The following is a 25,027-nucleotide window of genomic DNA, read 5'->3' as shown; positions in this document are numbered from 1 at the left end:
ACAGAAAGCTTCTCCCCCCTCCCCCTTGATCCAGGCTCCTAGGCAGGAAATAGGTGTTCTTATATCCACCCAATAGTGTTTTTAAAATGTTTTTCAGTTCAGTTCAGTTCAGTTCAGTCACTCAGTCATGTCCAACTCTTTGCAACCCCATGAATAGCAGCACACCAGGCTTCCCTGTCCATCACCAATTCCCGGAGTTCACTCAGATTCGCGTCCATCGAGTCAGTGACGCCACCCAGCCATCTCATCCTCGGTCGTCCCCTTCTCCTCCTGCCCCCAATCCCTTTATGGTAAAATACGCCTCACATAAATTTGCCATCTTATCCATTTTAGGTGTCTGCAGCATCGGGTGCATTCCCCTTGTGCTGCAGCCGTTCCCACCATTCTTCACCAGCAGCTGTTTCTTCTTCCCAAACTGCCTGCTGCTGCTGCTGCTGCTGCTGCTGCTAAGTCGCTTCAGTCGTGTCTGACTCTGTGCGACCCCATAGACGGCAGCCCACCAGGCTCCCCCGTCCCTGGGAGTCTCCAGGCAAGAACACTGGAGGGGGTTGCCATTTCCTTCTCCAATGCATGAAAGTGAAAAGTGAAAGTGAAGTCGCTCAGTCGTGTCCAACTCCTAGCGACCCCATGGACTGCAGCCCTCCAGGCTCCTCCACCCATGGGATTTTCCAGGCAAGAGTGCTGGAGTGGGGTGCCATTGCCTTCTCCGCCCAAACTGCCTATTAAATACTAACTCCCCATTCCCTTCCCTCAGCCCCTGGTGACCACTTTTTATTTTCTGTCTTTATGGATTTGACTGTTCTGGATCTCATATAAGTGACATCGTGCAATATTTGTCTTTTTGTGACTGACGTTATTTCACTTAGAATAATGTTTTTAAGGTTCATCCATGCTGTCGTCTGAATTTCCTTCCTTGCTGAGGCTGAATCATGTTTAACTGTGTGTATATTCCACATTTTATTTGTCCATTCTTTTTTTTTTTTATCCATTTCAGTATCCTTTCATCTGTCTATGGGCACTTGGGTGGCTACCTTCTGGCTATAGTGAATAATGTTGCTATGAATATTGGTGTATAAATTCAAGTCCCTGCTTTCTATTCTCTGGGAATATGTACCCAGAAGTAGAATTACTAGATAGTATGATAAATTCTAAGTTTAGTTTTTTGAGGAACTGCCAAACTGCCCAATAGGTTTTTGCCTAAAGCTGACCGAATGGGTCAGGAAGACTGCCCTACTAGAACCTTCCACCCCAGGAGCCCCACTCTCTCCCAGCATGGTGTAGACACACACAAAGGTCCTGAGAGGTGGTGGCTGGGGGCGTGCGGTGCTCCTGTCTCTAGAATCAATGAGGGGGCAATTGCAGCCCCTAAGTCAGCACCTCTCCTGGAGTCCAGCGGCCAGGGGACAGCCCTCTCTCGTCTGTGGTCTCTGAGACCATCAGCCACTAGGGTACACTCATCTCTAGATATGACACGTTGCTATCTGACTTGTTCTCCAAAAAGAAGCCCCCCTCCATGACTTTCTTTTTTCACCTCTTCCTGTGGTCTGAATTCCCTCGCTCGGTTAATTAGCATGCCTGGCACTGTAGCTGAAGACTTTAATCAGCGTGGGGTGCTTTTAATTAATCGTGGCTCTGCATCTGGAGTGGTTTGTGTTCCAGGGTCAGGAGAGGAGTGGAGACGGGGGATGGGAGAGGCGGCTTTGTTCGGTGTCAGGAGCAGGTGGAGAAGTTACATATCTGGGGAGAGAGAGTCCTAGCACCAAGGTGACTCCGAATCTGTCTACCACCTGTGCAGCTTAGCAAGGTGTGGCCAGTAACCAGAGGCATTAGGGTACAGAATGGCACCCAGATAAATGGTGGGCTAAATCTAATTTTCAAAAGCTATTTAAAGTGTCAGGCAAATTTCTGATGCTCTCCAGATTACATGGGGTGGGGAGTGAGGCAAAGCAATGATGTAGATTGGGAGTTATGGAGTCCCCCTTGGAGAGGTGGTTGTGCTGGAGAATACTGCCTGAAAGTGGGACTTTGGATATTTCTCTGGGCTTGACTTTCTTTGGGAAAGTCCTGCAAAGGTGAAGGGAGGAGGCACTCAGCTTTTAAATAATGGCAGCTCTTCTATGTGGACTGTCAGAATCCTGGTGGTTCCTCCATTTTAGCATCCATTCTTTGAGGAGAATGGAGAAAACCTAGGTAAAGTTCAGAAGAGTAATAACAAATGACTGAACATACAGATAGAAAGCACCTCTAAGAAAAGGTGAAAGGAAGTTAGGCAGCATAATAAATTCCCAGGACTTCCTTCTACAGGGTTTGCCCTGATGAAAAAGCAAAAAAAAAAAAAAAAAAAAAAAGTTCCTAACTGATATAATAGATGGTAGAATAAATCCAGGAAGCCGGGCCGGAATGAAGCAATGGATGGTTTAGGAGCAAACATCACAGTTCAAGGAGGAAAGGATGTGATCCAGTTCCTAAAGGAGGAAAGTTCTTCCTGGCATTAAACTCCTGACCAAGTTCATGAGGCCTAGGAAGGCTGTCAGGGCAGTTTTGGGGTGATGGGGGAGGGAGAAGTAAAGTGACAGGGCGGTAAAGAGTGAGTATTAATGACAGCTTTCCTTTCTCATCGGCTCTTCTGATCTCTTTCACCATTCTGTAACTGGCTGGGGAATTAGAACTACTAACCTAACCTGTCAGATCATAGACTTTCAAGGGACTTGTGATCCATGCTGTTACTGTGTACTTAGACGCCCCCCTCCCCAAAGCTTGGGCTTCCCTGGTGGCTCAGAGGGTAAATAAATTGCCTGCAATGCCAGAGACCTGAGTTCAATCCCTGGGTCTGGAAGATCCGCTGAAGGAGGAAATGGCACCCCACTTCTTGGCTGGAGAATCCCATGGACGGAGGAGCCTAGCAAGCTGCAGTCCATGGGGTTGCAAAGGGTTGGACACGACTGAGCAACTAGCACTATTGATGACAAAGATGACAGTAAGAAAAACTTTCACTCATGATGTGTTTGATCATTCACAAAGTGAAAGAAAGGGAAAGTGCTAGTCATTCAGTAGTGTCCAAAATTGATGGGGACTCTGTGAACTGATGGGGACCTTTATCTCCATGTTGAAAGATAAGGGAAAAAATGGGACTCAGAGACAGTAAGATCTCATTGCCAGTAAATAGTGAAACTAGAATTTGAACCCAGCTCCAAAGGCTCATACACTCTTTCCAACCAAATGAAAATGACTCTTGTTTAAAATCAACAGAGGAGAGGCTTTACAATTCCAGTTGGTGGTGGTGGTGTTCAGTCGCTAAGTCATGTCTGATTCTTGGCAACCCCAAGAACTTCAGCACACCAGGCTTCCCTGTCCTTCACTATATCCCAGAGTTTGCTCAAACTCATGTGCATTGAATCAGTGATGCTATTTAACAATTCCGGGTAGTGATATTATTAAATACCGGTTGCAAGATGTTTTTAGAAATGTGAATATAAAGGCTTTGGAGGAGATCAGATTCAGCAAGCAGCTGGCTTCATGTGTTGTACACCCCAGAATCCCATGACATGGCCATCTGAGACAGATTACAGATCATGTCCCTGGGAGAAATCAAGGAGGATATTAATTAAGTTTAGACCAAGAAACTGCTTTTGATTGAGCAAGCCGTGATTTCCTCTTTAAGCCTGTGCGAAATATGGAGTGCTAGACAAGCAGCTGGAACATATGACAACATTATTATGTGCTTATGTTACCAACTTTCATCATCTCTGGTCTGCTTTATTACTTTTTTCATCACTAGGCATCCAGTTTTGAAAGATTTTTGCCTACTAAACCAACTGTATTTATTAAGTAATAATATATTTCCTATTTTTAATATGGTAAATACATCACAGAGTATGCACACAAACAGAAAACAGCAACAATCCAATTTCCACTGGGCTTTTGGAAATATTAAGAATAGCTGTGGATCTCGTTACCACTTGTGCATTCCTAGGAGTCCATGTGCTTCGGTCTGGGTACCGTTATTCATATGCTTACATGACCAGTGTGTCTATGCCCATTTAATGGGTAGGTAAGGAAATGAAAGAGGCAGCAAGAAGCAGGTCAGTTCCTGGCTGTGTGTTGAGTCAGGGGTGTAATTTGTAAGAGGCTGATTGTCAGGATCAATTACGAAAATGGGAAGGTTGTATGTACGCAGAGCCGAGGCATGGCCCAGGCTGATGGCGTGAGAGGTCATCGAAGGAAAGATAAACTTCCAAATGTGCAAAAAGACATCTGAGAATGTGGAGAAAGGGCCACCAAGGCCAAGGGCAAATCTATAGGAACAGGAGCAGGAAGCTAAAAGGTACCTTGGAAGAAGTGAACACACATGGTGGTCGTTAAGATTGCCCAACGGGCATGTGAGAAAACAGGAAAGATACATAAAGGGGAGAATAAAATTAAAGTAGAAAAGAAAAAGAAATCACATGGGATTGGAAAGTAACAATTAATGAATAATTAATTCCAAAAGAGTTCTGAGACTAATTGAGCAGATTCTGGTGCCAGTTCGCCTGTGTGTGAGTTACAAGTAGCCCCTGCCAAGTGCTACATAATTTTATGGAGGCAGATGCCCCATGAAGCAGCAGGGAACACACAGCCTCTGCATTTGCTCATAAAGCACAGAGGCTCAGCCAGGTCAGGTGATTTATCCTTTACCATGTCTACTGTCTGACGGCAAGAAATTAAAAAGGATAACCAGCCTGGATGGGACGGGAGTTTAGAGGAAAGTGGATATATGTGGATTCATGTATATGTATGGCTGAGTTCCTATGCTGTTCACCTGAAACCATCACAACATTGTTAATGCTGTGATATAATCGCCTATGTGTACATGCATGCTAAGTTGCTTCAGTCGAGTCCAACTCTCTGTGACCCCATGGACTGTAGCCCACTAGGCTCCTCTGTTCAAGGGATTCTCCAGGCAAGAATTCAGGAGTGGGTTGCCATGCCCTCCTCCGGGGGATCTTCCCAACCCAGGGATCAAACCTGAGTCTCTTATGTCTCTTATGTCTCTTCATTGGTAGGCAGGTTCTTTACCACTGTCTCCACCTGGGAAGCCCATAATTGCCTATACCCTAAAACAAAATACAAAAAAAAAAAAGGATAAGCACATCAAATTCTCTTAGCTCAAGCTGAAAGATTAGGTAAGAAGTCCTCCACTGAGATAAAAAGGTATCCCAAATGGAAAAGAATGATTAGAACCTTTTTGTAAAGAAGAAACTGGTAAAAGTGGAGAAGAAAGACCAAGGCTCTAGGAAGGAAATTAAAATTCCATTTGATCCTGGGTATCATTGTTAAGTACCTCCTATCTCACAGGCCCTGAGAAATCATGTCAAAAGACATTGGGGCAAAGCTATGTTGGAGAACAAAGAAATTCAAAAGATCTTTATGGGGATGCAGGAAATAGAAGCATTTGGGCTAAACAGAAATGTCATGTGAAACATTTTACATTAACAAGTGGCTGGTGAAAGTGAAGATAAAGTTTTGGGGTTGGAGAGGAAGCCTCTAGTCATGAAGAGAGTGTGGGTAAGAAGAGAAATAGCAACAGCTGCTCTTTAAAAGCTCCAGAGTGAACAACTCTGCGAGCCAGTTGGCCAACATTATGAGAAAGAGAGAGTGGGCAAATGGCAGCATGAAGCGAGTGGATTACACCTTGTTACAGAGAGAGAGGAAGATCCTGGACTTGGGTGCAATGCTCTCTGGAACCACAAAAATGATGAAACCTGAAGGAGAAGGTCTGGGAATGGGGGTGAAAGAGAAACATGAATGGAGAAAGAAGAAGCTCCTATGTTGATTACATTGATAAGAGAAATGTGTGATGAATTCCATGTTTATAGTGATATTTGAGGGTTTGGATGGTGGGAGAATTTAAATGTACAGGATATAAATATCTTTGATAACAATGTGATATAAATTCTTTGGCGTCTATTCCCAGAGACTTCTAAGAAAATAACCAGTGCTTACGTGGCCATCTGCTCAAATACGATCCCTCCAGGTCCCTTTTGGGTCTGGGGTTCTAGGCCCCTTCCTGCTACCGCACAGTCTTAGATGATACACCCGGCGAGATAACATCACTTCCTGGTAGACTCCAGGCTGTTCTACAAGATCTTGACCTCTGTCTCTCCTGTGGTCCTGCCCTAGCTCACCAGAGTCCCCGTGGAGTCCTGCAGCCAGTATCGGAGCTGCAGCGAGTGCCTTGGCTCGGGCGACCCCCACTGTGGCTGGTGTGTGCTCCACAACACGTGAGTACCTCTGGGCATTTTCCTCCTGCTTCCTGCATCCCCAGGTAATTCTCTTCCTCTTCATCTTCTTCCCTGTCGCTGCTCTCCTTCAATTTGACCTCTCTCTTCTCTTCCTCCCTTTTCTTACTCTTCCTCCCTTGTATCCTTTGTAAATCTTATCTCCCTTCTTGTGTTCTGACTTCACTTTAAATTGTTAACTTCCCATAAAAATGTATGGAAATGTCAACGTGGGAATGGTGATGAGTCAGGATATGGGGTCACCTGGGATCGTTACACTCTAAGGGGCTGGAGGGAGATCTCTGGACATTGTGGTTGCAGTTTGACTGCAGACTGACATTCCAGGGCTGAACAGCAAGAAAAAGGCATTGGACTCTTTTTCTCCAGGCTTACATGGCCGCTAAATCATTTATGTGGTTAGTGATTCAACAGTCACTTAACAGACTTCAGTGTCTCCCCAGAATCTCCTGGTATTTGAGGGTTAAGTTCAAGTGTGTAGCACCTAAAGGCTCTCCTTGAGTGAGTGAGTGAAGTTGCTCAGTCGTGTCTGACTCTTTGTGACCCCATGAATTGTAGCCTACCAGGCTCCTTCATCCATGGAATTTTCCAGGCGAGAGCACTGGAGTGGGTTGCCATTTCTTTCTCCAGGGAATCTTCCCAATCCAGGGATCAAACTTGGGTCTCCTGCATTGCAGGCAGACACTTTACCATGTGAACCATCTGGGAAGCCCAGGCTCTCCTTGGGGCTGTCCAAATATTCAACTGGCTGTCAGAGTGCCCTGTGCCCGGTATTACGAGACCAGTGGGTGAAACTCTGCCCTAGTGTTGGCACTCCCACCCTATGCCTCTTCCTTGCTGGCTCCATTTGACTCTCCAGAAGTGGAAAGAAGGCAATGGTGCACAGTGGAGGCAAATGGATCCTGAAAAATGAACCGAGGGATGAAAGTAGGGTATAGATAACCACCCAGACATATGGGGAGAGCTGAAAGCCTTTCTTAGTGGGATCCAGAGAACCCTGGCCTTGGCATGGCTGACTGGGAAAACCATCAGTAGTTGGGTCCCACTCAGTGAAACTTGGTCCCAGTCAAGCTTTCATTGCAGGAACCCCAGGCTTCTAGTTAGCAGTTGAAACCTAACATGCTAAGAGTTGGATATGTGTACGCGTGCATGCTAAGTCGCTTCCATTGTGTCCAACTCTTTGCAACCCCATGGACTTTAGCCTGCCAGGCTCCTCTGTCCATGGGATTCTCCAGGCAAACACAAGTCCCATAAATTAAAAAGAAATAAAAAAGACTTAAGATTTTTTACTAAGAGCCTGAACTGTATGTGACCAATGACATTTACCAGTCATTTCCAACTATAAGAAGGTGGAGGCAGGGTCCTGCCTCACTCTACCCCAGGAGTGCCTCTGAAAGTTAGAATGACCTATTAAATTCTAACACATCCTCCCCAAAGGGCCCAGGATGGGCAACCTCCCTTCTCTGGTTGACAGTCTCAGGTATCACGAGACCTTGAGTTTGCTAAGGAAAGGTTTGAAAGTCCTCAGGCATATTGTGGGGGTGGGGAAAAATGGAGGCCCATCGACCTACCCTGAAATACACATAGCTCAGAGATGACTGGAAAGCTGGGTAGAGGAGCGTACTCAAAGTTGTGTATCCTAACAGAACAGTGACGCCTGAGACTGGCCGGCATGCAGACGATGGGAGAGGCTGCATTCAGCAGCCAGATCAGTTCTGATCAATGTAAAAGAGTTGCCTGGATGATATTTTACAAGGCAATGGGAAAGTCATTTTCTTTGTCCCACTCAGTGAGGCCTCTCAGAAAGGGGCTGTGCTCCAGATCCATGTCTTCCTTAGGGGCCTTTGGCAGCTGGTGTTCAGCTCGGCCAAGGTTGGCTCAGCTGCTCGTGGTGTGAGGCTCTCACACCTGGCATCGTTTAAGGGTGATCAGGAAAGCCAGCCTCCTCTGACACTCTATGCCTGTGGGACCCAAAGGCCGGTCTCTGTGTCAGCTTTGATCCTGCCTGGCAATGCCAGCCCGCCCCCCATAGCATGGAGCCCTGTGAGAAGCAGGGGCCTTGAGGCTCTGAGACAGCAGTACGGGGGGCTGCGAGTATTCCCACCTCCCCGCTTTAGAGCTGAGTTAAACGAGAATGACAGGAGCAGGTCCCAGAGGTGACTCCTACTTGGCCTCAGTTTCCCCTCAGTAACCAATACCTGCCTCCTGTCAAGTGGCAGAAAACGGGAGTGGACTGGGTCCAAGGTAAAGTCCGGACAGTTCATGAAAGAGGCCACCAGCCTGCACTGGGAAGCCCAGCTGCTCTCTTCTCAGCGTGGCCTAAAGTAAATGGCCATGGATGTGAACTTTGGGCACCTGCTGCCAAGTCCAGACTGCACATCCCCCAGCTGTGTAGCCACCTGGGGCAGCATCCCAGCTCCAGAGTGCCCTGCCGGCTCAAGATGTGGTTCTCCGTGACCTTGAGCCTCCTGGCTGTGGGAAGGACCTGGTGCTCGGGGCTGTGCTGATGTAAAGTCCAACCTCCCAGGAGCACTCAGCTCATGAGCATCCTAGACCCAAGCTGCCTGCCTCTGTGACAATCTGTACATGGATCCTTCCTCCCTCCCAGAGTTAATAACCAGGAGAAACCCCTGGCCCACATGGTCAGGTGGAGAAGAGTGGGTCCCTGGATCTTCTAAGATGCTTTGAATCAGGATTTAATATTTAATTTACATAGAGTGAGATAAACAGAGGCTCTGTGTACAGTCTGAAAAATTTTGATCAATGCATAAACCAAAGTAATCCACACCCCATCAAGATGTACAATATTCTCTTATCAAGAAAAGCTATGACAAACCTAGACAACATATTAAAAGCAGAGACATCACTTTGCTGACAAAGGTTTGTACAGTCAAAGCTATGGTTTTTCCAGTAGTCATCTACTGATATGAGAGTTGGAACATGAAGAAGGCTGAGTGCCAAAGAATTGATGCTTTCGAATTGTGGAGAAGACTCTTGAGAGTCCCTTGGACTGCAAGCAGATTAAACCAGTCAATCCTATGGGAAATCAACCTTGAATATTCATTGGAAGAACTGATGCTGAAGCTCCAATACTTTGGCCACCTGGTGTGAAGGGCACACTCATTGGAAAAGACCCTGATGCTGGGAAAGATTGAGGGCAGAAGATGAAGGGACAGGAGATAAAGGGGATGACAGGATGAGATGGTTGGATGGCATCACCAACTCAATGGACATGAGTTGGAGGGTGCTCTGGGAGATAGTGAAGGATCGGGAAGTCTGGCATGCTGATTTCAGTGGGGTCACAAAGAGTTGCGCTCGACTTAGCAACTGAACAACAACTTATCTGGAAAGTTCCCTCATGCCCTGTCTTAATTCTTCCCTGGGGGCCTTTCTTTCTTATTTGCTTAAGTTCGGGGCAAAGCCAGACATTGCTTCTCCTAAATATGCCATTTGCATCCCTTTCATCTGAAACAGATGCCAACTGGGCATTCACAGCTGCGAATTGATAGATGAGGACTCAGGCTGAGCAGGAGGTAAGGGAGCAGGCTGGGGTTGGGCAGAGGCAGTGGGGAAGGACAAGGATGCCAGATAACATGTAGATGCTCCATTGGGGTACCTGAGTTTACTAGGGAGGTGAAGACTGCAGGGGCTTCATCACTTTGGAGGCTCCATGCCCATACACACAGACTTGTCCCTGTATCTCTCACACCAGCCCTGGGCCTCCTGTGCCAGGCACTCTGCTAGGCTCAGGCACACAAAGGGACCCATATTAGACCTTCTGCCTAGCAGCAAGTCCCTGCAAACCAGGCCTGTGATCCAGGGATGGGGTGAGCGTCACAGTCTATATTAGAATCAGTATGCTTGTCAAGTTTGCACAGCAGGCAAGACCCTGTGCTAAGTGCTGTGATTCCAGCCAGCCCACCCCAGGAAAATCCATGCAAAAGAGCATCAGTAGTGGGGTTCCTTGTGATTTCAAGATACATCCATTTTTCTCTGTCACTTTTGCCAACTTTTCCCATGGTTGGAGAGAGTGAGGGGATGGGGAACTTTGCAGGAAGAGAATGACAGCAGGTGTGTGTGTGTGAGAGAGAGAGAGACAGAGGGAGGGACAGAAACAGATAGAGGAGCAGGAGGAGAGCGAGCATGTGTGAAGCTCAAGGAGGGGCCCCCACCAACAGGTGGCTCAGGTGGCTGAAAGGGCTGTTTGTACCAGCAAGGGCACAGGCGGGCTACAGACTGAACAAGCTTAAGAAATGCTCGTGTAATTGAAACCCTCCCTCCTGTTACTCACCCTCAATCAGGCCTGCCAACCCAGTTACACAGAGGGTCACTCCTGTTGCCCTCTCGCAGGCCCAGGTCCCAGCCCACGGGCTTGTTGGGTTCCACTGCTAACAAAAGCTTCAACAAAGTGGGTATCTATTTGTCCATCACCTTGAGCCTTTTTTTTTTTTTTTTTTTTTGCAGGGCCTCCATCCTACTGGTCCCTAGCCTATTCTGTCTTGGTTGAAGGAAAGGAAATGCGATAGCCCACCTATAGCCCTGAAGCCCAGCCTTCACATGTCCTGGGCCTAGAACCCTCCCTCCAACCATCAGGTCCCCAAGCCCCCTTTCCCACTTCCCCTCCCATGCCCAGGCCAAGAAGGTAACGGGATCCCCTGCAGACCGAGCCCCATCGATTGGCCCAGACGTTACCTTTCTTCAGCAGGGTCATCAGCATCACCCCTGGGAGGCTTATGTAACCCAGGACACTGACAGGGGAGAGATAAGATCAGCTTTGAGACAGTCTTTCCCTTCCCGCCCCAGGGACCCCTCCTCTTTGCCAATTTCCTTTCCTGGAAGGATGCCCTCCCCAGGATGGCTCGGCATGGGTCACTCTTCAGGACTCACTTTGTATAGCTTCTGCCAAGATGGAACAAAGGAAAGGAAAGGAATGAAAAAATGCTGCTACTTAGAGCAGAAGCAGTGGGTTAAACTAAGAAGAACCTGTCCATGGACAGACCAGGCCTGGGCTCAGTCTCCTCCGCTATATAATGGCGGTGACAAGAGCCGTCTTACAGCCACACCTTGAAAGTTAAGGAGAGGATGGGCGGGCAACCCCTGGGGGGCCGAGAAGTAGCTCTGACTTTAGTGGCAGTGTAAGCAGGGGTCGTGTGTCTGACCCAGGGCCTCCTCCGTGCTCCCTGTCCCCTCCCTGTCCTCCCCGGAGGGTTCTGGCAGGGTGGCTGGGACAACCCCACTGCTGAGAAGTCTTCCTGCTTCAGGCAACCCCAACCAGCCACACCTTGTCTGAAACAGTCGTGTGTGTGTGTGTGTGTGTGTGTGTGTGTGTGTGTGTGTGTGTGGCTGCCCCAGGGCCACCTGGGAAAGGGCGAAGAGAGCAGTTTGTTCCATTGTTGGTTCTTATTTTTCAGTTGCTAAGTCATGTCTGACTCTTTTGCGACCCTAGGCTCTCCTGTCCATGGAATTTCCCAGTCAAGAACACTGGAGTGGGTTGCCATTTCCTTTTCCAGGGGATCTTCCCAACCCAGGGATCGAACCCACATCCCCTGCAATGGCAGGCAGGTTCTTTACCACTGAGCCACCAGGAACTAAATGTCCCCTTAGTCAGCTCCAAACTGACTGCAAAATGCAAGTCCTTTTGTGCCCCCAGGATCTCCAACTTGAATAAGGTTCCTCTTATCTATAAAGTTCATTTGAGAGCCCCACCTCCATTCCATTTTTTCCAACTCCTTCATGTTCTAAACACAGATTCCCCAAATATTGCACTTCAAGCATGACCATCGTGAAAGGTTGAGGACTAGGGAATCACCTGTGGGGAGAGGCAAGGAGCTAGTTCTGATATCCGAGGCCTGCAGGTAGACCCACCCTGGAGGGCCTGGGGAGATGGACCAGCAATGATGTATGCCCCCCGCTGACTCCAGTTTGGAGGCTCGCCGAGTTCGGACTCACAAATAGCCCCCCTTCCAAATTGAAATTTGCTTGCCCGGCCGGCAGCCCTGGGAGTTAATATTTCTATCGCCGTATTTAGGAATTAATTTCTGGAGAACTTAATCACCACCTCTTTCTCTATCCCTCACCCCCTTCCTTCTTCCATTTCTCTCCTTCTAATTTTCCACTTGGCTGGGAACTCTCCAGCAGTGAAAGTTCAGGCTTAGGGGAGGCGGTAGGAGCTGCTTCATTAGACAGGATAATCTCATTGGAACCACTGACTTGAATAATAACCCCTCCAGGGGCCAGGGCCTTCGTCCCCAAGGGCTTTTAGCATCTCTGGAATGGGGCTGGAGGACCCTCTGCAGAGAAACTGGAGTGAGGGGGAGAGGGAAGAGAAGCTTAGCAGGGTCAGACTCCAATCCCCGGCCTGGACTGTCTTGCCGGGGCCCACTTCTTGCAGTCTGTGTTCGGTGGGGGCGGCCTTGGTGCTGGCAGGAATGGTTGTCTGGAAACTCAAAGCCATACGGCATGCTCTATTTGCGTCCTGCCTGGAAAATGGATGAAGCAGGGTCTTCCGCCATGCGCAAGTTGCCCCCACCATGGAATGCAGAGATGCTTTGGGAAGTCCCTGTAGCTCCTTTGAAGGAAAGATCTAAGCCAGCAGCACCACCTCCCTACTAGGGGTCATAAATGAACCCTTTGCACATTTCCCAGCTCTTGACTGGGCTAGTGAGGTATCAGAGTGCCAGAAGCACCGAAGCCATTACCCCACCAGACCCTGTAAGAACCCAGAAGGAATCCACTCTTCCCCTCCATTTCCCCATCACTTTTAAGGTCAATTGTCTGCTTTTGGGCATTCACAGCTTCCGCCTTCACAGGCCCTGAGGGATAGTAGAAATGTCAAAACATTCCTGACACTGACCTTAAACTTGACTTTCTGTGAAGAGAGCTGAGTCCTCAATACCCTTTGACAGCTGGGAGGAACGCAGAGCTACAACCCAGGCTTTTTTTCTTTGCTCCCTGCTGCCCTCTGGGGCTGGCCCTCCCTCATTAAGAGGACAAGTGCTGTCCCTATCCTTCTCTTTCCATCTTTGATTTGCCCCATGGGCCAGACTGAGAGGAGCTCTGTACTTCATCATCAGCTGCGATTTGGAGGGCTTGGATGGGGAAGGTGGAGGAGGGATGGGACAGTAGCATTAGCTTTTATTGAGGACTTATTATACATCAGCTGCTGTCTTCCATGCTTTACTCACATCCTCTTTTAGCCCTCATGACTAACCACGTTAGGTAGGTACTATTTTGTCCCCATTTTATAGTTGAGAAAACTGAGGCAGCAAGTTCAGTTCAGTTCAGTTCAGTCGCTCAGTTGTGTCTGACTCTTTGCGACCCCATGAACTGCAGCATGCCAGGCCTCCCTGTCCATCACCAACTCCCGGAGTTTACCCAAACTCATGTCCATTGAGTCGGTGATGCCATCCAACCATCCCATCCTCTGTCATCCCTTTCTCCTCCTGCCTTCGATCTTTCCTAGCATCAGGGTCTTTTCAAATGAGTTAGCCCTTCACATCAGGTAGCCAAAGTATTGGAGTTTCAGCATCAGCCTCAGTCCTTCCAACGAACCACCCAGGACTGATCTCCTTTAGGATGGACTGGTTGGATCTCCTTGCCGTCCAAGGAACTCTCAAGAGTCTTCTCCAACACCACAGTTCAAAAGCATCAATTCTTCTGCTCTCAGCTTTCTTTGTAGTCTAACTCTCACATCCATACATGACTACTGGAAAAACCATAGCCTTGACTAGATGGACCTTTGTTGGCAAAGTAATGTCTCTGCTTTTTAATGTGCTATTTAGGTTGGTCATAACTTTCCTTCCAAGGAGTAAGTGTCTTTTAATTTCATGGCTGCAATCACCATCTGCAGTGATTTTGGAGCCCACAAAAATAAAGTCAGCCACTGTTTCCACTGTTTACCCATCTATTTCCCATGAAGTGATGGGACAGGATGCCATGATCTTAGAGTAATTTGCCTGAGTACAGAGCAGGATGGGATCTTGAAAACTGAAAGCTATAGATGGCTTCCCTGTGCTTGTGCTCAGGGTTAGTTGCTCAGTTGTGTCTGCCTTTTTGCAACCCCATTGACTATAGCCTGCCAACCTCCTCTGTCCACGGAATTCTCCAGGCAAGAAAACTGGAGTGGGTAGCCATTCCCTTCAAAGTGAAAGTTTTAGTCGTGTCTGACTCTTTGTGACCCCATAGACTGTAGCCCACCAGGTTTGTCTGTCCATGGAATTCTCCAGGCAGGAATACTGGACTAGGTAATCGTTCCCTTCTCCAGGGGATCTTCTTGACCCAGGGATCAAACCTGGGTCTCCTGCACTGCAGACCTAAATCTGCAGGGAGATGATACATGGTTAATTGTAGGCTCTTGGGAGCCGTGGAAAGATGCAGTCCCATGAACTTCGGGAGCAGTGAGCCATGCAGCTAGACCCTATTGTGAGATTCTCCCACCCAGGTTCCTTTGTAAACCCCTGAAGCAGAGGAGAGTCACCTCTTTTCTGCCTGAACTCTATTTGGTAACTCCTGGTGATGTTTGGGCTGAAAGTAGCTTCATTTTTCCCCTCTCTTCATAATTTAATCAAAGCCATTTTTCAGATCTACTGATTGCTCTTGGAAACAGGAACTTCAAAGTTGGGGAGTCAGTGAATAATTGAAGTTCGTACCAGCTCTCTGGGTCTGCTGTTAATGGGAGTAATAACACTATTAATAGCGATGTCAGTGCAGACACCCTGGAAAAGTCCATAACATTAGCTTAATGGCTGGAGGTAATGAAGTCCGCGCAGAGGAGCTAGCCTGGTAAATTAACTTCCCAGACTTTTAGGCAGATGCCCTTGTTGCCACGGGTCTGCTAGAGCCGCCCAGGGGCGCCTTGGAGACGACCACACTCTTAGCTGACCTTTCACCCTTGGGATGTGATTTCTAGATGAGTCCTGGAACATTCACAAGTCTCAGTGATATTCAAAGTGCTTCCAGGGGCAGGCGAAAACAGAGATTAGCCCAGAAAAGAAGATTGGAGGAAAATTTTTAACTTGCGTTAAACACAGAAGGGGACATCAGAATGGCAAGGGAAATGGGTTTAGTAGAAGCTTTGGGGAGGCAGAGCACAGTGGGTGAGAATGGAGGGTCCAGAGTTGATCTGTGTTTAAATGCAGGCTTCTCTGATTAGCTGGTGACCTTGAGCAAGGCGAGAAGGAAATGGTAACCCAGTCCAGTGTTCTTGCCTGGAGAATCTCATGGACAGAGGAGCCTGGCGGGCTATGGTCCACGGTGTCCCAAAGAGTCAGACATGATTAAGGACTAAGTGACTTAGCATGCATGTATGCATTGAGCCTGCTTCCCTGATAGTTCAGTTGTAAATAATCTGCCTGCAATCCAAGAGACCCTGATTTGATTCCTGGATCAGGAAGATTTGCAGGAGGAGGGATAAGCTACTCACTCCAGTATTCTTGGGCTTCCCCTGTGGCTCAGCCGGTAAAGAATCCGCCTGCAACGCAGAAGACCTGGGTTCAATCCCTGGGTTGGGAAGATCCCCTTGAGAAGGGAAAGGCTACCCACTCCAGTATTCTGGCCTGGAGAATTCCATGGACTGAGCCACTTTCACTAGAGCAGTGACCCTGGGCCACAGAGCTGGAGTCTGAATCTAGCTCAGCCTGGCTCCAAAGCACACACTGAACTTCTACACTCTGCGATTTTAATCACTCCTCCACCCACCCCACCCCCTCGGTCCCTCCTGCTCACTCACATTTACCTTTGTCTGCTGGGCAGAAGGTATGTAGGGGATTCCAAAATAAGTCAGGCATAGTTCCTTCTTTTAAGAAGTTCACACTTGACAGGAGAGGGCTGCATTTAGCTTAATAATTGCCATACAGTCCAAAAAGTTCTAGATGGCAGGAAATGCCCACAGTGCTGTTAATTTCACTTGGGGTAGAAGCAGGTTGGTGGGGAGAGGGGCGCCATGGCGAGGGCAGTATGGTTGAACCATGTTTAGAGGGATACGAAGAAGCTGGATGAGGGTAATGTGGTGAGAGGGGCATCCAGACAGAGCAGCTGGGATGCACAAAAGCAAGGAAATCAGAAAGAGGAGAAATCTGGAAGGAACAGCCTTGGTTTGCAAAGGAGAGAGAGGGTGGTGAGGGCTGAGAATGAGTGGAGAGGGGGGATAGAAAGGACTTTCACCTGTTTCTGTGAATGAGGAAGCCCTGAGGGCACTTTGGGGTGACTCTCAGGGGTTTATAAGTGGCAACCAGTGATTGGAATTGCCTTCTTCCAACGTGGGCGTGATGGAGGTTGGACAGGCTGGTGGAAGGAAACTAGAAGATTAGTCCTGGGCACCTCCTAGTTGCTGCTGGCAATGCCTGACCTCCGTGCCAGCCCCTCGGGGGACCAGGAGCCGTATCCTGAGTCCCTGTGGGTCTCTCTGTCCTCCCAGGTGCACTCGGAAGGAGCGCTGTGAGCGGTCCAGAGAGCCCCGAAGGTTCGCCTCCGAGGTGAAGCAGTGCGTCCGGCTGACCGTCCACCCCAGCAACATCTCCGTTTCTCAGTACAACGTCCTGGTGAGACGGTGGGACGGGATCAAGGGGCTTGGGGAAGAGCCCTCTCCCCACCAAAAGGGCCACAGACCCATCCCCACCCCCAGGAGGGCTGGGCTGTGTCTGGCCAGCAAAGCTACCCCAGAGCAGGACAGGGGTTAAGAATGTGTCCCTGGGGATGGGAGAGGGGAACGTTTGCAGGAATACTGGGGAAGAGGCGCTGTGCATAATGGATAGAAAGGCAGGGAAAACTGAGAAAAGACCTGAAGAGTGCCCGAGACGGGGAGAGTGTGGGAACGCCATCCTGCCTGTGAGATGGGAAGGATGCAGGGCAGAGGGAGAAGCTGGGACACAGGCGCCTGGGTGATTGATGTTCCCCTTTTCCAAAATTGAAGATAATGGAATCATGCCCATCTTTCTACCTACAAATCCCCTAAATAGTCATTTCCATTTCCTGGGCCAACTACATTCAGACGCTAATCTCTTTTTTCTCTGCCTCTTACTGTTTACCTTTTCCATCCACTCCTGTCATAAACTGGGTCTTTTCCTCTTTATGTCAATATTGCCGCATGCTTTCTCTTTCTGTCTGATCTCTCTTGCCCTCCCTCTTTCTTACTTTATTCCCATTTCTTCTCCCATTTCTCTCTTCTTCTCTCTCCCCACACTGGGCTGTTCACAGCTGGTCCTGGAGACATACAACGTCCCGGAGCTGACAGCTGGTGTCAACTGCACTTTTGAGGACCTGTCAGAGATGGATGGGCTGGTGATAGGCAATCAGATCCAGTGTTACTCCCCAGCAGCCAAGGAGGTGCCTCGGATCATCAAGGAGAACGGTGAGCGGTCCCCACAGGCAAAGCTGGGTGGTGAGTCTTTCCTCCTGCTGCTTAGACCAGGAGAACTCAGGACAGATGCAGGGGGTTGGGGAGTGGAGAGCACACAGGAGGGGCGGGTTGGAGGAAAGGGTGTACCTTGGTGGGGATGCTCCAGAAAGAGGGGGATGGAGTGTCCCTCCACTGCCTTTGGAATTGAAACCAGGTGAGCATCCAGGAGTCAGCCTCACCACGGGTGAGGACCAGTGCCAAGAGGGTGAGGGAGGGAGCGGCCAGCACAGCATCGGAGTGTGCCAGCTTAGAGAGCTTGCTGCAGCATGGGAGGGCTGGCATGGGAGGAAGGATGGGGTGCAAGGGTCATTTGGCTCCTTACCTCCTGCCTGCACTGCAGGGCCTATGACCTTGACTGCTGTCCACACCATCCCCAACCCGCCTGGCCTCCCCAGAGCTGCCTGTCCATGGCCGGCTGCCATGGGAAGGATGGAGTGGACAGAGGCCCAGCGCTGGGAGGCACAAGCCAGCCTGGGCAGCCTGATTCCATGTTGGTCCTCCATTTGGGCTTGTCACATTTGTTCCGAGCTGATTGATTAATGAGGCTCTTGGGGAAGGCTCAGAACAAGGGGCCTGGGGTCAGGGCTGTGAAGTAAACATGGGCCTCAGCTCCTTCCTGGTGCCAGCTGAGGAGTCCAGGGACGCCCGCCCGAGTGGAGCCACCAGTCCACCCGAGGAGGGAGTGTCAGAGTCTCCCCTTACAGAAGTGGAAGGGGCTCGTGGGGCGCTTATGTACATGCAAAACTCCTTGTGTGATTTGTGGCAACATTGCCAAGTGCCTACACATTTCTCCTGGTAGCTAGTCAATGCGTGTGTTCACAATTCTGTGCGGCCTGCATGGACATCATACATGTGAATGCACGTGTGAATACCTGTCAGAGTGTGTGTGTGTGTGTGTACAGGAAAGAACCTGGTAAGCAAATGAGAGGTGGATGCTGGGGCTAGAGTGAGGAAGCAGGAAGAGACTAGAGCTACTGTCTGCGGCCATTCTGTTCTTGGATTATTCCGTTCTGCCCTGGACTGGGCCCAGCTGATTCCAAGTCCTTTGAGATCTAAGCACACCTCCTGGGGAGTGGGCTGCCCTTTCCCACAGGGTGTTGCTCTCAGTGGGACCTGACATGCGATTGTGGCCCTCCACCTGACCTCATGGCCGACTCTGCCCACAGGGGACCACCACGTTGTCCAGCTGCAGCTCAAGTCAAAGGAGACGGGCATGACCTTCGCCAGCACCAGCTTTGTCTTCTACAACTGCAGCGTCCACAATTCGTAAGTGCCCCCCAGTCTCACTCAACTCCCTGTTTCTGGGGTCAAAGTTCATCCAAAGATAGGAGGCCCCACCCTTGTTCCATCTTACCATCTGAAAGCCCTGTAAGGTGACCTCTCACCTCCTTCCTCTGGCACCCATGGGGTTAATGGAAGAGGCTAGAATGAGCAGAGTGAGAGCCTGTGAGCTGGGGAGCTCCAGGTCCCTCACCCATACATCTTCTTTGGCAAAAACGTGTCTAACCTGATTCACCTTCCACCATCTGTTGAGGAGGGGGTGCTTTTCACCTGCGGAACAGAGCAGCCAGTACCCTAGATGAGAGAAGGGGTCTGGGGAGCCAGAGGAAGCCCCATGTGTGTGAGCAGGTGGTCCCACGTCACCTGAAAGCTCAGCTTGCACAGTTTCCCTGCAGAGGGGTCAGGACTCAGCTGGCACGGGTCAGAGGAAGGCTTTGGCCTGGGGTGGGGTCTGGCTCTTGCTCAGGCTCCAGCTCTGGCTCTGTTTGACTGGAGCATCTGCTTCCTGAGGGAAGCCACGGAGGACAGAGGCTCAGGCTGTGGCATCAGGCCAGCTAGTCCACATAGCTATTCTGTGCCCCAGTGTCTTCTGTAAATGAGGACGTGGTAGTTCTCCTCCTGCAGATGTCACCCACATACTTAACAGCTGACATGGTGGGGGCTCGGTCCCATTGACTGGTACATGGCTGATTGCTTGCCAGCCCCCACCGATGGCTGTGAGAGCTAAAAGAGCTATTACAAGGGTAGCACTTAGATCCATGTCTGGCCCATTGTTTAGGCACTGTGCACTTTACTGTTATTATATTATTATTATTTCCTCTCTAAAAGGATGGATTTGGACCATACTGAGAAGGTACAAACCTTTCTTTCACCATAGAAACCTTTCTTCAACTAAAATTAGGTGTGAAAGCCCAAGATACAAAATGAATGGAAGTAGAAGATGGTTGAAAGTTAAGGGCACCTGGAACCCGTCTGTCTAGGAATCCCTCACATCTCACACAGTCTCCAGAAAAGCTCCATGGAACTCCCAGGGTTCCATGGAGCACAGTTTGAAAACCACAGAGCCTGATCTCAAAAAGCTTTGCTGGCTTTAACATAATGTTCTGTCTCCTTCACCATATAGGACAAGCTAGTTAACATCACCAAAGATATTTGGGGCTGTAAGCTGTGGGCTTTGTCTGGTTATGGCAGCTGTGAGTCCAGAGCTTGGCTCTCTTTGGAGCCCCATGTAACAGGCAGCCATTCCTCCCAGCCAATTGGAATTCTCTTCCTTCCTTGTTCCAAAGAGCTTGCCATGACTTTACGCTTAGTGACCTAATCCCTCACTCCCCTTTTGCCTCTCTAGGAAAGTGAAGTTGGTACATGAAAGCATATTCTAAGTTTCCATTCAGTCTAACAAATGACTTTAAGCTTCCTATGTGCAAGACAGTGTGTTACTCATTAGACAGGGAGGATCAGAAAATAATAACATGCAAAGATTCAATCCCTACCCCCCAAGAATCATGGCCTAGTGGGCAAGCAGATAAACAGGACAGCAAATAAGTAAAATGTAATACAGCAAGACCAGTACTGTCTCAGAGACAGAAACAAAGGGATGAGTGGGATGAAGGTTTCAGTGAGACCAACTCTCCATCAGTCAAAGAAGCAAGAGGAGATGGTGAGGCAGAAGAAATGGTACTCCAGGTGGAAGGACAGCACAGTCTGTGCTTGGCTGAAGCACCAGACACATGCTGGGACAGTGGGCCTGGACCACAAAGGGATTAGCCTGCGTGCCAAGGCACTTAGGTTTGACCTTTTAGAAGAAGGGAACCATGTTGGGTTTTAAACAGGAAGGTGCTTTTATCAAGTTGCCTTGTGTTTCCTGGGGTAATGAGTAGAGGTTGGGTTGCCAATTCTGTAAGAGCTCATCATACTGAGGGGGGCAGCCTCAGGACCTTCCCCTGCCAGGGTGGGTCTATGTCAGCCAAGACTCTGGAGTCAACTGTGATTAAAACTCAATTTCACTGTTTGTCCTAATTCCTATGGGTTCTCTGGATGAGCCCCTCAACTCCAGACCTCACTGTTTCCCTGTTCAGCCAATGTGAGGGCCATCCTGTAAAATTGGAGGGTGGTTGATGAGGTCCTGGGGGATCAGGTTGTCAAGTACCTGACTGAAAGGGAGGATGCCAGAGACTCTCAGCTTCCTGAGGACTTGGAGAGGAAGGGGCTGGGTTTTTAACCAGATCTGCTCTTCCTGAGTGTGTAAGGGTGGTTTCTCCTACCATGAGACTCGTTTTGCTAGGCCCTAGAGTCTTAGGCTTTCAGCTTTGGGCACATACAGGTTCTATGATGTGTGCCTTTCCGCCTCTGTGCCCAGGTGCCTGTCCTGTGTGGAGAGCCCGTACCGCTGCCACTGGTGTAAATACCGCCACGTCTGCACCCATGACCCCAAGTCTTGCTCCTTCCAGGAAGGCCGGGTGAAGCTGCCTGAGGTAGGTCCCATAGCCAGAGCCATGAGTGCTGCCTGCCATGAGCAAGGGACACAGAAGGAGGCTTTCCCTTAAAAAGAGGAAACAGGTAAATCCAGGAGGACCACCCCTTCGCTCTCCAACCCCTCCTCTTAAAGGATCATTTCTTGAAAGCAGTAAACAAGCAAAGTTCTCCACTCTGGATCAGTCCTGGGGATTCAGTTACAGGCAGGAGTGCATTCCAGGTCACTCCAGCCGGCATGACCCTCCACACACCAGGTGAGTTCCAAAACAATTCCAGAGATGTGTGTGTGTGTGTCCTGGAAATAATTGTACAGAGCAGGATTGTATGTAGAGACCTCTAGCTTTCCCTTGGAGCGTTGTCCAGAAAGCTGAGCTGAGATCGAAGAGGTCAAATTGAATAAAAGAGAATAAGAATGAAAAGATGGTCACTAAATCTTCCCCCACCCCTGCCAGAGTGGTGGTTCTCAAAGTATGGGCCCCAGACCAGCAGCATTGGCGTCACGTGGGAACATGTAGAGATGCAAAGTCTCCCAGACCAGCTGATGGCCCCTCGGGGCTGAGGTGCCTGCGATTCAGCTGCACGGTCCACTCTGTGAATCATGGCCCAGAGTCGGGCTCCATGACCATGGCACTGTTTCTATTCCCTCCTATCTTTAGTCTTATCCCTGCAAAGTCTTCATCATCATAATAGATATCCTCTATGCCTGTGTTGTCTCCTCTCTGATAATGTAAGCTTTAGGGCAAAGACCTCGAGGGTAATGGGTGTAAAATCACTTTGGAAAAGTCTACTGTTGTTCAAACGTGATGGTGCTCTTTGACTCCAACCATGGGGTCAGTAGTTCTGAACAGAGTGGTTTAGAACGCTGTTGCTTAGAAAGATGGAGACGCGATATGTATATCATGTTGGTTAGACCCCACTGGATGCAGGGACAGGGCACTCTCTCAGCCAACGCTGGACTCAGACAGGCTCTGATATTGCCCCCACCCCCAGGTCTTGGATGTACCTTCCAGCCCTCTTCACACACCCACATGCGTGCCGTGACCATATGGCAAAACCTTAGCTGGGAGAGCAGGGCCTTTCCAGGTACAGAAAGCATAAGGGCTCTTTAGGGGACTGGATAGGGCATGGTGAGAACAGAGAGGCTCGCCTTGGTGCCCCTCCCCCTCCGGCTAGATTCCCACCCCACCAGGAACCCTAATTTAGGCCATACCCTTATGGACAGGAGGGAAGCTGTCTTGTCTCTGAAAGGTAGGAACAACACCTCACCACCAGCACCTTTTTTTTTTTTCTTTTGCCTACACTGGGTCTTCGTTGCAATGTACAAGCTTCTCTTGTTGCAGAGTGCGGGCTCTAAAGCACACAGGTTCAGTAGTTGCAGCGTGCAGGCTCTCTAGTTGCAGCATGCGGGTTTAGTTGTCCCAAAGCACGTGGGATCTAAGTTCCCCAACAAGGATCGAACCCTCGTCTCCTGCATTGGGAGGCAGACTCTCAACCACCGGACCACCAGGGAAATGTCTCACCACCAGCATCTACTGTGTCGGGCTCTCCTTACCCAGGAAAATTAACTGACCTGTGCCTGGTGATGAGGAATTCCAGCCCTGGATCCCGTTCTCCCAGGATATGCTGGCCAGGCAGGACTTCTCCGGGCAGAGAGTGGGCAGAGCCATCCATGTAGAGGGGAAGGCAAGGAATGGCGAAGTTGTCAAGTAAGAGGATGATCCCAACTAGGTGGGGATCAAAGGAACAAAGAAGACAGAACAAAGCAGAAATGTGAAAACATTCTTCAAGCTCATTAAATGATTTCGGGGCTTTTGAAATCCACCAGATAGCTCAGTTGTCTCTGTTTTGGTCTCATTCTCGGGCCTCTCCACACATGAAATCCCTGCCGGATACACGAGCCTGGGAAGCTGGACAGAGGCTGAAATCCTCTTTCGACTGCTCTGATCAAGTCCCTTGTAGGTTTCTGACCAGAACAAGAAGAGGCCATGGAAATCTCTAGACCCTCTATGACCCTCTGCCTCTACGACCGGGTCTGTCTGTGGCTGGAAATGGCTGCTCTGAATTCATAATCCAGAGAAGAGCCCCAGACCTAGATCATCCCTTCATGGGGAAAGGAAGAAAAGAAGTAATGTCCTGGCCTTAAGTAGGAATGTAAGTCTAATTTTTATGGTTACATTCTCTGCTTGCCTTGAACTAAGACAAAGTGGAGCTAAAGCTAATAAGACAGACAGGGGTCTGGCAGCCAAGGGGCACATCTTGGCATGAAGACCCTGAAAAAAGGCTGTACCTGGCCTTTTGTCTTAGAGTGTGAGGTCAAGAGTAGAAGAAGGGCTGGTTGACCCACCAAGCCAGGGGCTAAGAACTTAAGACATACATCTCCTTATGTTGCTCAGAAACCCACAAGTAACTTGATGGGAGCAGAGACAAAGAGGTTTTCAGACTGCCTCTGGCTTCCCAGAGTGGTGTATCTGGCAGGGATTTCACGTGCAGAGAGGCCCAAGAATAAAATGAAAACAGAGACAATTGAGCTATCTGGTGGATTTCAAAGGCCCCTAATCATTTAATTACCTTGAAGGAGGTTTTCACATTTCTGCTTTTTCTGTCTTGTTTGCTCCTCTTGTCCCAAGTTCCTTTCTTTTAAATATGTAAAAGGAGCTGGCATCTGCAACTCAGAAAGAGAAGGGGGAAAAAAAAAACAGAAAAGAATAAAGCAAGAGCCCACCACGTTTCCCAGTGCCATTCAGCGATCTCCATAAAAGAATAATGTTTTCAAGTGCCCAGATCACAAGCCAGGCACAGCTCCCATCTGTACCTGGTTGTGGCAAAGGTCACTGAGGATTCATGGATCGTCAGAGGGTGTGGTGCCAGGGTCCTTGAGAGAAGAAAAAGCCTGGAGGAGCGTGATGGATGGCGGGGCAAAGAGGACTAAGCCACTACAGCCCAGTCACTATTGTTGGGGCAAGCCATCACAGTGACAGGCTCCCAGATAGCTTGGAATCACCATGTCTCTCTTACCACATCACTGAATGGAATTAACATTGGCTTCTCTTTCTCTTGGATGCTTATTTATTTCAAGAGAAGGAAGCTTTAAAGCTGCACTCCTCCTGGTCCAAACTTGGAGATTGCACTATACCCAGATCAATAACAGACCATTGTGAATATGACACATAGAGGCCAGAGTTCACCACTTCATCGTGGTTGTTGCAATAGCGTCTTGCTGGAGCCTGTACCAAGAAGAAAAGAAATAAGCAAATATATGTGGATATTGGCTGATTCAAGCCATTTTAGGTCAGCAGAAGAAGGTCATTGTCCTCAGAGATTAAAAAAAAAAGTCCTGGATGCTAATGGAAATATGATGATTTTTTTTTTAATGTCATTGTTTTGTCTTCTATATTTTTGTCTCTCGGAAGAGCTGGTAACAGGAATAAGGGATAAGAAAGAAATTTACACACTTGAATGGTGACTTTGAGGAAGGCTCCAGACACAATAACCCAGTCTCCCTGTTCATGGCATGGTGCTCTGAAACATTGTCACAGGTCACCTCACATCCTGCCTTACCTACTGCTGAGCATTTCCTACACACACAGCATTATGGGAGCTTTAA

The 25,027-nt window shown here is 49.1% G+C and overlaps 1 protein-coding gene across 2 annotated transcripts in view; it reads left to right on the top strand.

The window, feature by feature from the left end:
• Nucleotides 1-25,027, top strand: part of PLXNA4 (plexin A4) — a 487,488-nt gene that overhangs the window by 368,762 nt on the left and 93,699 nt on the right. For both annotated transcript variants that reach the window (XM_069586982.1, XM_069586983.1), the window contains exons 5-9: nt 6,160-6,260; nt 16,690-16,813; nt 17,469-17,622; nt 18,837-18,936; nt 21,308-21,422. In XM_069586982.1, the coding sequence (XP_069443083.1) occupies nt 6,160-6,260; nt 16,690-16,813; nt 17,469-17,622; nt 18,837-18,936; nt 21,308-21,422 (594 nt within the window). The remainder of the gene's footprint in view (nt 1-6,159; nt 6,261-16,689; nt 16,814-17,468; nt 17,623-18,836; nt 18,937-21,307; nt 21,423-25,027) is intronic.

Source organism: Ovis canadensis, chromosome 4 (assembly GCF_042477335.2).
Source record: "Ovis canadensis isolate MfBH-ARS-UI-01 breed Bighorn chromosome 4, ARS-UI_OviCan_v2, whole genome shotgun sequence".
Lineage (NCBI taxonomy): Eukaryota > Metazoa > Chordata > Mammalia > Artiodactyla > Bovidae > Ovis > Ovis canadensis.
Note: the sequence above shows the minus strand (reverse complement) of the source record. Positions and strands in the feature narration are given on the sequence as shown.